We start from the raw sequence: 12591 nt of genomic DNA on the forward strand, positions 1-12591 counted from the left end.
GGGTGGGGGGGAAGCAGCTCCCGCCCCCCCCCCGGTGCTCTGCACCTGCGGCCACCCTGTGTCGTCGTTCCCCCCCCCCCCCGCCGCAGGACACAGAACACGGCGGAGGCTGCGCACAACTTTGTGGTTGTTTTTATATAGAAAACGCTGGGTTTTGGTTCATTTTTTCTCTCTGCGGACCCGTGATTTTGATACAATCCCGCACTATAGAAACGTGTAATAAATTAGACGCCCCGATCCTCGCGCCAACCCCCCCGCCCCCCGCCCCCGACACAAAGAAACTCCCGAACATCCCGAAAAATCGACTCCAGCCCAAGCCAGAGCCCGTCCTGAACAGATTCCTCTTTGGTATCACAGAGACCCCCGACTCCCCCCCCCGCCCGAGACCCCCCGGTGGGGACCCCGGGAGCTGGCGAGAGGGAGGAAGAGGAGGGAGGAAGCGGAGGCCGAGGGTTGTGCAAGAGCCCGGTGTTGGGTGTGGGAGTGAATCACGGCGGCTGCTGCCCGCAGAGACAGGGAAGGACCCGGGGAGCGCTTCCCCTTTCCCAGCCCATCCCGCGGCTCCGGAGCACCCCCTGGCCCCGGCCCCCCCCCGCTCTCTCCATCACCATGTGCAACGCGGAGAGAAACAGTCGTGGAGGGTTTGTCCTTCCTTGTCTGTTTTGTGTGTTTTTTGTGGGGTTTTTTTTTTTGGGTGTTTTTTTTTCTCTATTTTGATATAAAAAGAAGACACGTGGGGGGGGGGAAGGGGCAGGCCGCTGTCACAGCCCCCCCCGGCTCCCCCCGCCTGCCCGCGGCGTGGCTCTGGCATGATACATTCATGTGTGATGGGGTATTTGCACTCCGTGGAGGTGAATACTGACAGAGGAGCAGCCTGGGGGGGGCTGCTGGGGGCAGCGTGCGTCGTCCATCCCTCCCAGGGACAGCGAAAAAGACCTTTTGGTTACGCCGTGACAGTCCCAGACTCCTCCAACACCTCCACACTAGGGCACACGCGGCCTCTGTCCTCCCCTTGGGACCCCCCAAGGCCACGGCGAGAGAAGGGGGATCCCAGCTGCACCGGGAGGGGACGTGCCCCCCCCTTCCCCAGCCTCACACCTTGAGAGTCTTGCTGGCGGCGCTGCTGGGGCTGCCGGCGGTGCTGCTGTCGCTGCCCTTCTTCTTACGCAGGGTCTCGATCCAGCCGGCGCTGGGCCGGGCGCTGAAGCTGGAGAGCGCCAGGGAGCTGAGCCGCATGTTCTTGCCTGACATGATGAGCTCCCCGAAGCCCTCCTGGTGGGAGAAGGCGTAGCCGGAGCGGCGGGAGCCCACGCGCCCCGCGCGCCGCATGCACCGGTGCTGGGTCTTCTGCTTCTTCCGCACGAGCTGAGTGTAGCGCACCTGAGGACAACACCGGGGGATGCGTCAGGGAGCCCCAGGGGAGAGGACGCCCCCCCCGTGCCCACCCCCTACGGCCACGGGCTCTCACCGTGTCTGAGAGTTCAGGTTTCAGGTCCAGCTTGAGGAAGCGAAAGGCCACAACGGGCATGATGCAGACCACGGTGGTGAGGGCGATGGTCAACCAGACTGTGGGCTGGGCCAGTGTGTTCTGTGCATTACCTGGGGGGGGGGGAGCATGAGGCCAGGCAGGGCTGGGCCGGGGTAGCATGCTGCTGGGGTGGAGGGCATCGCTCAGCGCCCCTGGCACTCACCCACAAAACGGAACTGGTTGGGGAACATCTGGAAGAGCCCATCGCTGTGCATGGCAAACAGGATGGCGAAGTAGGTGGCCAGGCTGCCCCAGATGAAGAAGTGGTTGATGGCCGTCCAGAAGCCCGTGTCCAGCCCGATCTGGTGGAGAGGGGAAGGAGGAAGCAGGGCTCAGGGGGCAGCCGTGGTGCTCTGAGCACGGCCGTGGGGCAGGATGGGACCCAAGCCTTCACCAGCTCTTTGTGTTCCAGGTGAGGGGCACAGACCGAGCAGCCACGTCCCTACCTGCACGCTGACGACAATCACAAGGGAGGTGGCGACGGTGACGGCGAAGGACTGGTAGTCGGCCAGCTGAGCTCCATCATCACGGGTGGCGTCAGCGAAGACGCCATAGGGGATGAAGAACATGAGGACAGAGGTGTAGATGCCCTGGGCGATGCAGATGAAGAACTCCCGTTTGTTGAAGAGCAGGTTCAGCTGCCCCGGCTCGTAGAGCTTGGGGTACTCCATGCTCCGCTGCTCTGGCACGTCCTGGGGACACAGGGCACACACTGGGCACCTTCCTGCAGCCCCGGGCAGGCAGAACCTGCTCCCTGGGGCTGGGCCAGCCTTCACCACTGCCCGTGGAGGGACAAGGACAGCCCAGCCCAGGCACCCGGGCAGCCCTTCCTCCTGCAGATGGGCCACATAGGGGCCAGCTCCTTGTGTACCCAGGGAGCCCCTGCACTGCTCCCCGCCGTACCTGGTCGAACACCCCCATGGCGAGCACGGGCAGCGACGTGTAGACGATGTTGTAGAGCGTGATGAAGTACTGGTCGTACACAGTCTGCGTGGAACGGAGCGCTCAGGGGGGGACACCAGACCTGCCCTGTGCCCCGCTGTCCCTGTCCCTGTGCCCACCCCAAGCAGTGCGATACCCCAGGCTCCTCACACCCACCACATGCTGCCACGCTCCGGAGGGATCCCAGGCTGTGCCTGCTGGTGCAGGATGAGGCCCCGCTGGGAGCCTGGGGACCAGAGCATGCCTCAGAGCAGAGGGGTCCCGCGGGCAAACCCTCTCCAAGTGTGAGGAGCCAACAACACACCTGCGCCGAGAAGCCGCAGAAGAAGCCAAACCAGAAGTGGACCATGGTGAAGGCAAAGTTCTTGTAGAAGAAGTAGCAGAGGAACTTGCACATGCGTAGGTAGGACCAGCGTCCATGCACCAGGAGCAGGCGCTGCAGGAACTTGAACTGGGAGAAGGAGTAGTCAGAGGCCAGCACTGCCTGGATGCCCTCCTGCCCGCTGATGCCCACCCCGATGTGGGCGGCTGTGGAGGGAAGAGACACGTGGAGTGAGAAGGGCTCTGCCAGGAGCAGAGGGGACCAGGGGTGGCATCTCCCCACCGGGACTGTGTTCCTGCAGGGCACACAGGGGCAAGGACAGAGGCTGCCATGGGATGGTGCAAGGGGGGATCTATCCCTCCGCCTGCTGCCCAGACCCCAGGACTCACTCTTGATCATGCTGACATCGTTGGCCCCGTCCCCGATGGCCAGGGTCACAGCTTTCTTGTACTTCTTCACCAGCTCCACCACCTGGGCCTTCTGCAGGGGTGTGACACGGCAGCAGATGACGGCCTTGCAGGCACACGCCGTCTCCAGGAACTCCACCTCCATGTCAGCCTCCAGCGCGTGGGCCTGCAAGGAGAGCAGGGGGACACTGGGGACACAGCCCAGAGCTGGGCACGGTGCCCCGTCCAGCCACGCTCCCAGGTCCCTACCAGGCTGTGCCCATTGATGACCAGGGCATATTCACCCGCGATGGCTTCCAGCACAGAGGTGAGCTTGGAAGAGGAGAGTTTCTCCTGGTAGGAGAAGCCGTTGCTTATGGAGCGTGATGCATCCATCATCTTCTCACGGGCTTTCCTGAGCAGAAAGAGAAGGGTCAGGGGGCCCCGACTGAGGGCGCTTCCGTATCCCCCAGTTCCCCACATGCAGCCATGCCCCACGCCAGCCCCACGCATGCCCTCTGCCCCCAACCCTCACCTGAGCTCCTCTCGCACCTCCAGCACAGTGTGGCCCGTGACCACAAACACCTCGGTCATGTCGTCCGTCAGCATCTTGCAGGAGTAGCCGATGTTCACGGCTGTTTCTGGGGATGGGAAACAGGGGCTGAGCCAGGCTTAGCCCAGGGGGCAGCACATGTCCCACCACCCCCCGGACAAACATGCTCATCTCCAGCCAGCCCAGACCCCCACCCCAGCACTGCCTCACCCTGTTTGTCCCCCGTCAGCACCCAGATCTTGATGTTGGCCAGCGTCAGGATGGCGATGGTTTCAGGGACCCCCTGCTGCAGTTTGTCCTCGATGGCCGTAGCTCCAAGCAGCTGGAGGACCCAAAGAGGCGGGAGGTCAGGCTGCCCCCCAGCCCCCTCCCACTCCCCAGTGCCCCCAGCCCACATACCATCATATCGTGCTCCACCTCATCGTAGAGCTGAGCCAGGCGATCCTCCCGGGCCTCGGGGGCACTGCTGGCTCGGCGCAGCCGCTCGGACCACTCCTCGTAGTAGCTCTCCTCCAGGTCTTTGTAGGCCAGCACCAGCGTCCGCAGCCCCTCGCCAGCATATTCCTGCAGTGGCCAGAGCTGGGTGAAGGGACAGACCCTGACGGTGTCCCCAGACCCCGATGGCCCCCCAGGGCAAGGCATAAGCCGGGCTCCACGCCTCTGGGCAGCCCCTCTTCCCTCCCCAGCCCTGCCCGCAGGACGCTGCCACGCTCACATTGAGGTGGTCGGTGGTGACGTTGGTCAGGTCCTGGTTGACGGGGTGCAGGCGCTCCAGCAGGATGGTGTCAGCACCTTTGCAGTACAGCCGGATCTTGCCCTCGGGGCTGCGGACTGTGGGGAGCAGGGAACAAGCTGCTCAGGGGAGGAGGAGCAGGTCCCATGACCCTACGATGCCTCCACAGTCACGTCACCATCTGCATGCGGCTGGACCCCCGTCCACCGCAGGAAGCCCCCAGCCCTCCCAGCCCCTGTGCCGGGCCCAGGGTCTCACCGATGACAGACATGCGCTTGCGGATGTTGTTGAAGTCCAGGATGGCCAGCAGCTGGTACGTGATGGCTCGCCCCAGCTCATGCACCGTGATTGTCTTGGGGGTGCGGGACCGGAACACGAAGCCAAAGTTCCTGGCGGCTGTGACCAGCGCTCCCTCGTCTGGGGACTGAGCCTTGTAATACAGCTCCCCTGGGGACAGCACGGGGGTGAGAGGCAGTGCCACAGCCCGAGCCACGCAGGGAGCAGGGACAGGACCCGTCCTCTGCACCCACCTTCGCTCTTCTCCTCAGACATGACAGTGTGGCAGAGCGAGAGCAGGCGGAAGAACTCGTGCACGTGGGGGTCTCCCAGCTTGATGGCTTCCAGCAGGCTGGGGTCCCAGAACTGGAACCGGGGGTCCGCCAGTGGGTTGAAGGAGAAGTCGACTGGCTCTGGCCGCTGGCAGGGGCAGAGAGGGGGTTATGCCGCTGCGGGCAGCAGCACGGCCAGGCACCGGCCCTGCAGCACCCTCACCTCTCCCAGCTCTGCCTTGTGGCCCAGCATGTCCTGCACATCACCTGCGAACCGGGACACAGAGTTAACCAGGAAAGGGCCCCAACGCTGCAGCTCCACCAGCACCCATGCTCAGGGGTGCCACCACACTATGGCTGCGTCCCCTCGTCCCCCAGGGTCTGCAGGAGGGGACCTGGTGCACCCACACCCTGTGGGCAGACCCAGCCCGTCCCTGGTGCCTTGTGCTCACCGTAGCTGTGCCCATTCACAGAGCACTTGCTGAAGACCATGATGTTCTGGGTGAGGGTGCCGGTCTTGTCAGAGAAGATGTACTCCACCTGCCCCAGCTCCTCATTGAGGGTGGTGGTCCGGGCCTCGGCTGGCGTCCGGCGCTTGGCACAGTACATCTTCTTGTCCCAGTTGATGAAGTAGCTGTGGCCGAGGCGGATCACCTCCACGCTGCAGAGGGGACAGCCGGGTGTCACCGGGGCAGGGCAGCTCTGCTGAGCCAGTGACGGGCACACACACCCCCTTCCCAGGCCCCCAAGTGCCTGGGTTGCCCCCGCACCCAGGGCCCCCATGCTGCTTGCTGGCTCCCGCACCCTTCCCCAGGGCTGGCCCGCACCCGCTCCTACCAACAGCCACCGCCAAGCCTGGGCTGGGGTCGCAGGGCCTGGCAGCGAGGGGGCAGCCCATAGGGCTCCCTGGGCATGTCCCCAAACCCCCTCCCCAGCCCCCAGGGCAGACAGCAATGAGCTAGTGGCAGGGGTGGGGGCGACACGTTCTTACCTCGGGGCTAAGGGTGACAGAACCCATGCTGGGGAACGAAAAGAGAGAGAAATTAAAAGAGAGAGAGAAGGGGACAGTGCAGGAGCCTGGGAGCTGCAGGAAGGCAGAGCAAAATAACCAGCATGCAGCCAGGGCAGGGAGAGACGAGCAGCCAGACACAGCCGGGGGGCCCCGAGGGACCTGTGGGGTCTCAGGTCTTGGGGTATCCCCGAGGGCAGACGTGGCCCATCACCAGGAGAGCAGCCCGCGCCCACCCCATGCACACAGCTCTGCCCGTGCGTCTCCATCCCCATCTCCCCTCCCCAGAGGGCATCCCTAATTCCTCGTGCCTGCCCCTCACACACCCCCAGCCCCTTGGTCAGTGCCCTACCTTACGTAGAGTGAGATGGGCACCACAGTGTTGAGGATGATGATGTAGGACCAGAAGGAGAGGAAGCCCGAGAAGAAGGCACTGTGCACGCCCTCGTCCCAGGGCAGGTAGATCTGGAAGCAGACGCCCACCTCATGCTCCCAGATGGCATTGCCAATGGCCAGAATCACGCCCATGCACACCAGGAACCCGAAGATCTGGGGACAGGACAGAACATCAGAGCCCAAACCAGGCCACAGCCAGGGCCCCCTGGGGTCTGCCTCCTGCATACCCAGAGCACCAGCGTGTTCATCAGCCGATCGATGCTCGTCCGCTTGAACTTGGTCCGGCCGCTGTTCTGCATGAGCTTGGTGTCAGGCCCTGGACGAGGGAAGAGTGTCAGGGGGTCTCTCCCTTGTGTGTAGGGCAGTGGTGGCTGCTGTCCCAACCCACCTGCAAAGATGACGAGGCCAAAGCACCACTCGGTGTTGCGCAGGACGCAGCCCCGCAGCAGCATGTTCTGGTTGCTCAGGGGGTACTTGTTCTCCTTCCAGTACAGCGTCCCTCCAAACTTGTCCAGCTTGTTGTTGGGGGGTTCACAGATCACCTCACCTGGGCGCAGGGGATGGCTCGGCTGTAATGTGCCTTCTCCACGTGCCCAGCTCCAGCCCAGTGCTCCCGGCACCATCCCCAGCTCCCCAGAGATCTGATTCAAAGCATGGGACCACAACAGCGCGGGGATGGTCCTGGTCTCTCCAGGGTGGGCCCACGACAGGGTGATGGAGGAGGAAACCCAGGGGCTGGTCGCAGGTACTCACCATCAAACCCAGCCAGCTTGCTGGTGTCACCCAGCTCCGAGGTGACGGGGATGGCCTGTCGCACCTTCATGTTGGTCTCTCTGCGGGCAAGGAGGTACCACACGTGGGGTGAGAGGCAGCAGATGCTCCCTGCGTTTGGGTCCCCAGCAGTTCCTGCCCTGCCCACAGCCCGTTCTCACTCCTACCTCTCGCCTTCCCCTGCCACCCGAGGCGAGCAGGGGTTACGTACCCGTCCAGCTCCGCAGTCTCTATGTAGCACAACCCATGGGGTTCACTGCTGGAGAGCAGGAGGAGGTCAGCCTGCCGGGAGAGACACGGGAAGGGTTGTGCTGGCACCGGGGCTCCCCTCCACCTTGCCTTCCCCAAGGAAGCCAGGGGCCAGCGGGGTCCAGAGCTGGGTGTCCTCAGCATGGTGCTGCCGGCACCCTGGACACCATCTCCTGAAGCAGCCACATCAGGCAAATCCCCAGAGCTCAAACGCTACCTCCTAAAGGTAACTTCCCAGCTGGGAAGCCCCTGACGCCTCCACCCCAAGAGGTGATGGAGGAGCACCACGCCGTGCCCCTGTCCCTGTGTGCCACCAAGCCAGGACCATGCTTGTGTTGGGGCCACACTCACCGCCACGAACTGGTTGTTCTCCAGCTTGATGATGTCTCCTACACGGACGTTCATCCACTGCTCCTGCCGGAGGCTGCAGAGGGACAGCGCAGTGGAGTTAGGCGGGAGCTGGCAGCGCTCTGCTCCCCTGCCTGCAGCCCCTGTGCCATGTCCTGGGGGGGGCCGTGCCCCCTCCCTGGCTGTCCCATCCCTGTGACACTCACACTCCGCTGATCAGCACCTGAGACTGCCGGTTGTTCACCTGGTTGTCACTTTTATGGCGGAACTGGGTGCAGAGGGGAAGAGGCAGCAGCGTCAGCCCCGCTGGGGATGGGGTCCTGCAGCCCTCCCCCTGCACACCCGCACCAGGATCACAGCCCCAAGTCCCCCAGCCTGGACAGAGGGGCATGTGGGGGACCACTCACATAGTCGTCGGTGGCATCTTTGACAGCTGTGATGGTTAAGACAAGAACCAAAGGCACGATGGTGGTGAACCAGGAGAGTGAAGAGATCTGCGGGATCAGCTGGGGACAGGGAGTGGGAGCTGGGGGGGACCAGGCCAGCCCCAAGCCCACACTACCCCTGCTCAAGGGTGTCAAACCCACTGCTTTGCAGGGGCAGGATGTGTCCTGGGCCCTCCCAGCTGCCCAGCCAAGGAAGGAGACCATCGGGGAGCCCCATCTGCCTCCCCGGGCCCCCCAGCACTCACCTGCAGGATGAGGAGGAAGAGGAAATAGGTGTTGGCCACTTCCTGGAACTGCTCGAAGAGGTTGACAGGCAGGAAGGTGATGATGTTGTACTTGGAGGTCTTGATGCAGTTGCTCTGGGGATGGACAGCACAAGAGAGGGGGTCATGAGTTGCTGAGGCCCCCGTGGCCCCCCAGCATCACTCTGAGAGCTGCAGCTCACCGTGGCCCTAACCGGGGAGCTCAGCTCAGCAGCTCCTACCCCTCCTCTAACTCTTCCTTAAGAAGCAGATTCCTTCCCCTGGGTCACCCGCCGGTACCCAGGGAGCAGCCGGTACCCAGGGACCCGCCTCCTCCAGCAGCAGCATCCAGCCCCCCAAGGGTTACCCCAATGCAGCCCCCCCGCTCCCCGCTCCCCACCCTGGGGCTGAGGCAGGGCCTGGTCTGCAGCAGCCAGAGACCAGCTCCAGCGCGGAGGGGGGGCCGAGGTGAGCACTGCCCGTCCTCCGGGAGCTCCAATCAGCCAGACCCATTAATGAGCCACCCAGAGCAGTGGGGACCAGGCACAGGGGTGCAGGAGCCGGGGCGGGGGGGGTCAGGCTCCAGCAGGAGATGGGGCGCTGCATCCCTCATGGCAGTGCAGTGCTGTGCTGGGCAGTGCAGTGCTGTGCTGTGTTGTGCTGTGCTGGGCAGTGCAGTGCTGTGCTGTGTTGTGCTGTGCAGAGCAGTGCAGTGCTGTGCTGTGTTGTGCTGGGCAGTGCTGTGCTGGGCAGTGCAGTGCAGTGCTGTGCTGGGCAGTGCAGTGCTGTGCTGTGTTGTGCTGGGCAGAGCAGTGCAGTGCAGTGAAGTGCTGGGCTGTGCTGGGAAGTGCTGTGTTGTGCCGTGCAGAGCAGTGCAGAGCAGTGCAGTGCAGTGTCGTGCCATGCAGAGCAGCGCAGAGCAGTGCTGTGCAGAGCAGAGCAGTGCCATGCAGAGCAGTGCAGTGCTGTGCAGTGCCGTGCAGTGCCGTCTTGTGCCATGCAGAGCAGTGCTGTGCTGTGCTGTGCAGTGCCGCGTTGTGCCGTGCACAGCAGTGCAGTGCAGTGCCGTGCAGTGCCCCTGCAGCCATTAACACTCATCAGCACAACTGTCTCAGGGACAAACATCTATTTTTATCTGTAAACCCGCCCCCCCCGCACTGACCCGGGCCCCAGCGCCCCCCCCCCGAGCTGCTCATCCCCCCCCCCCCGCGCACTCACTGCGTACTGGAACTTCTCGTTGTACTCCCGCGCGTTGGCTCGCACCCGCCTCTCCTCCTCTGCAACACAGCGCGGAGCCCGCTCAGCCCCCAGCCACAGCCCCCCCTGCGCCCCCAGCCCCCCCCGCCGCGCACCCACCGGCCCCGCGGGGCTCCCGGACCCGCGGCCACTTCCCGGGCATCTCCCGGGGCACGGTCATGGCTGCGGCTCCATCCCGCGCTGCCGCTGCCCCGGCCCGGGCCCTCCCGCCCCGCCCCACCGCGTTACCGGGGCCCACCGGGGCCTACCGCGGCCTTACCGGGCCTCCCCCCGCCCCGGCTCACCTGGGGCTCGGCGGGCCGCGCACCGCTCCATGGCCCGCGGCCCCGCAGCCCATGGGGAGCGGGCGGGCGGGCGGGCCGGGGGCCGGTACCGGGGCCGCTGCGGCCCCGCTCCCGCTGCCGCGCCGCTACCGCCGGCTCAGCGCCCCATGGCCGCGGCGGCGCCGGTCGGCGGCGGAAGTGAGGGGGGGGGGAGAACCGGGATGGAACCGGGGACGGGGCGGCCCCGAGGGGGGGGCAGCGGGGTCCTGGGAGCGCGGGGGGGCACCCCACGGACACCCCACGGACACCCCACGGACACCCCATGGACACCCCACGGACATCCCACGGACACCCCACAGACTCCCCACGGACACCCCACAGACACCCCATGGCTTCAGGGCTCATTTATTGGTGCAATGGGGGTCATGGGGAGCCGGTGCCACAGACTGGAGGTAGGGGCTGTCTCCAGCATCCTCCTGGTGTCCTTCTCTGTGGGTGAGGTCTCGGGGTCCGTGGGGCCGGTGGCCTCACCCCGGCTGGTGGGGACCGGGGAGCTCTGCTCGGCCACGTCGGCGCCCTCCAACAGTGGGTGGTGGAACGCCACGAGGAGCTGGTACAGGGCTGAGCCCACGGCAGCGCCCAGCATCGGTGCCACCACCGGCACCCACCACCACCCGTTGCCCCTGCTGGGGACGGGGCACGGTGGGCAAGGCGTCACCCCTGCGCGCCCCACCTTCACCCCCTTCCCTCAACCCACCTGAAGACCTCTGTGCCCCAACCTGCCACGTAGGTGAAGAGCCGGGGCCCGAAATCCCGTGCAGGATTCATGGGGCAGCCGCAGTTGGAGTTCATGGAGACCTCGATGGAGAACACCAGCAGGGCCACAACCACTGGCTCCAGGCCCTTGGGGACACCTTTGTTGCGGGTGTCCAGGATGGCCAGGATGCCCACGATCAGCAGCGCCGTGGCTATCACCTGCGGGGCCGGTGTGACAGCTCAGCACCGTGGGGACCAGCGCCGCCGGGTTGGGGGGAGCCAAACCTGGCACCCACCTGGTCCAAGAAGCCATTGGAGAGGGACAGGTAGTCAGCGGGGTAGGTGGCAAAGATGGAGGCGGTTTCCCGGGGGCCGGAGGCGGTGAGGGTCCCGTTGCTGTAGTGATGGATGGCGTCTGTGGAGCGGAGGCAGAGCCCTTGTGGGGAGCCCGGTCACCCTGGCACCGCCGCCAGGCACCGGCCCCCGGCCCCGTACCATAGTACAGAGCGTAGACGATTCCGGCGGCGATGAACGCTCCCAGGGTCTGCACGGCCACGAAGATGGGCAACTTCCACCAGGGAAACTGCTCCAGCAAGCACATGGTGAGGGTGAACGCGGGGTTCAGGTGGGCCCCTGCAACGGAGCAGGGAGAGGGGCTGGGAGCAGGGGTCCCTGGAGCCAGGGGACAGCGGGAGCGGGGCCCCCTCCCCAGCCTCACCGGAGACTCCCCCTGCTATGTAGATGGACACCATGACAGCCAGGGCGCCCGCCAGGTACACAGTGAGGATGTTCCCCTTGGTCTCGGAGCTGGTGACCATCTGTGCTGAGCCGCTCAGGGTGATGAGCTGCAGAAGAAGGACACGGCTCCAGCACAGCCCCTCGCCGAGCCCCCAGCCCGCTCCCCGGGGGCAGGATCAGCGCTGAGCGCAGGCAGCAGGAGAGCAGCCAGGCGAGGGCTGCTCAGTGCTGCTGCCTGCACCATCTCCATCCCGCATCCCCCGGGCTCCAGCTTTGGGCACCACATGGGGACAGGCAGGGAGGTGGTGACTGCTCTTGCTTGTGGTTCTGATGGCAAAGTACACAGCTGTGCTTCCCTGGGGAACCTAATCCTAACCCGTGTGACAGCTCCCGTGCCCGTGTTGTGCTGGAGCCGCTGTGACACAGTGTGTACCGCGTCCAAGCAGGAGGCCGGGTAATGCCTCCATGAGCACGGTGCAGCCCCAACCCCCCCCCCCCGCCCCAAACCCCCCCGTGTGCCCCGCTCACGATGAGCACGAGGACGGCCAGCAGCTCAGCCAGGCACTCCCGCGCCAGCTGGTTCTGGATGTGGAGCAGAGCCCGGGCTCTCTCCAAGAAGGAAGAGGTGCCCATGGGGCCGGTCGGGAGCAGGCAGTGGCAGCGGTGGCACCGGGCTCTGCCCCAGCCAGGTTTTATGAGCCCCGGTGCTGGAGTGGGTGATAACGTGCAGACTTTACACCAATCGGAGCCACAGCACAGGGAGGCGCCTGGCAGGGACCAGAGTCCCGCGTGGGGCCGGGGACAGCGGCGTGGCCCCGGTAGGACCGGAGCCCCCGCGGGTCCGCAGGCTCCGGTGAGCCAGCACAGGCGGGTGTGCTCCAGGGAGCTCCGCTTTTCCCTGCTGGATCCCTGCCCACGGGCAGCACTAATGAAGAGTAATGAAGAAGCCTTGGAAAGGCTCCTGGGCTGGGCCCTTGAGAGGGGCACAGGAGACCGGACGTGGGAAGGGGAGAGGGAGGTGGGCAGGGATCAGCACAGAGAAGCCCATTGCTGCCTGCACCCAGGAGCCACCCGGTGGGTTCCTGCCTCTGCATCGGGCAGGTT

At 65.3% G+C, this 12591-nt stretch overlaps 2 protein-coding genes across 3 annotated transcripts; both read right to left on the reverse strand.

Annotated features, from left to right (window-relative positions):
• Positions 1-114: 114 nt before the first annotated feature.
• On the reverse strand, positions 115-10082 carry ATP8B2 (ATPase phospholipid transporting 8B2). 2 transcript variants are annotated; one of them, XM_030473787.1, is made up of 27 exons: positions 10015-10082; positions 9692-9750; positions 8477-8590; positions 8193-8291; positions 7992-8053; positions 7789-7861; positions 7400-7470; positions 7171-7250; positions 6806-6964; positions 6645-6733; positions 6374-6570; positions 5465-5673; positions 5236-5279; positions 4995-5160; positions 4723-4911; positions 4447-4562; positions 4131-4295; positions 3942-4053; positions 3714-3819; positions 3449-3593; positions 3182-3365; positions 2775-2998; positions 2432-2515; positions 1975-2220; positions 1692-1830; positions 1469-1599; positions 115-1380 (listed from the first exon to the last, which is right to left on the reverse strand). In XM_030473787.1, the coding sequence occupies exons 1-27, from the start codon at positions 10043-10045 to the stop codon at positions 1093-1095; spliced, it is 3582 nt and encodes a 1193-aa protein (XP_030329647.1). In that variant the 5' UTR covers positions 10046-10082; the 3' UTR covers positions 115-1092. The 2 variants fall into 2 exon arrangements, with proteins under 2 accessions (XP_030329647.1, XP_030329648.1); XM_030473788.1 differs by lacking the exon at positions 2432-2515.
• Positions 10083-10379: 297 nt separating this feature from the next.
• AQP10 (aquaporin 10) lies at positions 10380-12294 on the reverse strand. The gene is made up of 6 exons (XM_030473810.1): positions 12016-12294; positions 11468-11594; positions 11245-11382; positions 11046-11164; positions 10751-10968; positions 10380-10679 (listed from the first exon to the last, which is right to left on the reverse strand). Exons 1-6 carry the CDS (start codon positions 12118-12120, stop codon positions 10388-10390), a joined length of 999 nt encoding a protein of 332 aa, XP_030329670.1. The 5' UTR covers positions 12121-12294; the 3' UTR covers positions 10380-10387.
• Positions 12295-12591: the final 297 nt, after the last annotated feature.

The sequence above is a fragment of the Strigops habroptila genome, chromosome 22 (genome assembly GCF_004027225.2).
Source record: "Strigops habroptila isolate Jane chromosome 22, bStrHab1.2.pri, whole genome shotgun sequence".
NCBI lineage: Eukaryota > Metazoa > Chordata > Aves > Psittaciformes > Psittacidae > Strigops > Strigops habroptila.

Bases quoted from the DNA above. Each gene is read 5' to 3' on its own strand.
- ATP8B2 (XM_030473787.1), bottom strand. From the start codon at position 10,045: ATGGAGCGGTGCGCGGCCCGCCGAGCCCCAG. The intron at 5,280-5,464 runs GTGAGCACAAGG...CCCGGTTCGCAG, and splicing joins TGTGAATGGGCACAGCTACG to GTGATGTGCAGGACATGCTG. The intron at 1,381-1,468 runs GTGAGAGCCCGT...TGTTGTCCTCAG, and splicing joins AACCTGAACTCTCAGACACG to GTGCGCTACACTCAGCTCGT.
- AQP10 (XM_030473810.1), bottom strand. From the start codon at position 12,120: ATGGGCACCTCTTCCTTCTTGGAGAGAGCCCGGGCTCTGCTCCACATC. The intron at 11,383-11,467 runs GTGAGGCTGGGG...GCTCCGTTGCAG, and splicing joins CATAGCAGGGGGAGTCTCCG to GGGCCCACCTGAACCCCGCG. The intron at 11,165-11,244 runs GTACGGGGCCGG...TCCGCTCCACAG, and splicing joins CGTCTACGCTCTGTACTATG to ACGCCATCCATCACTACAGC.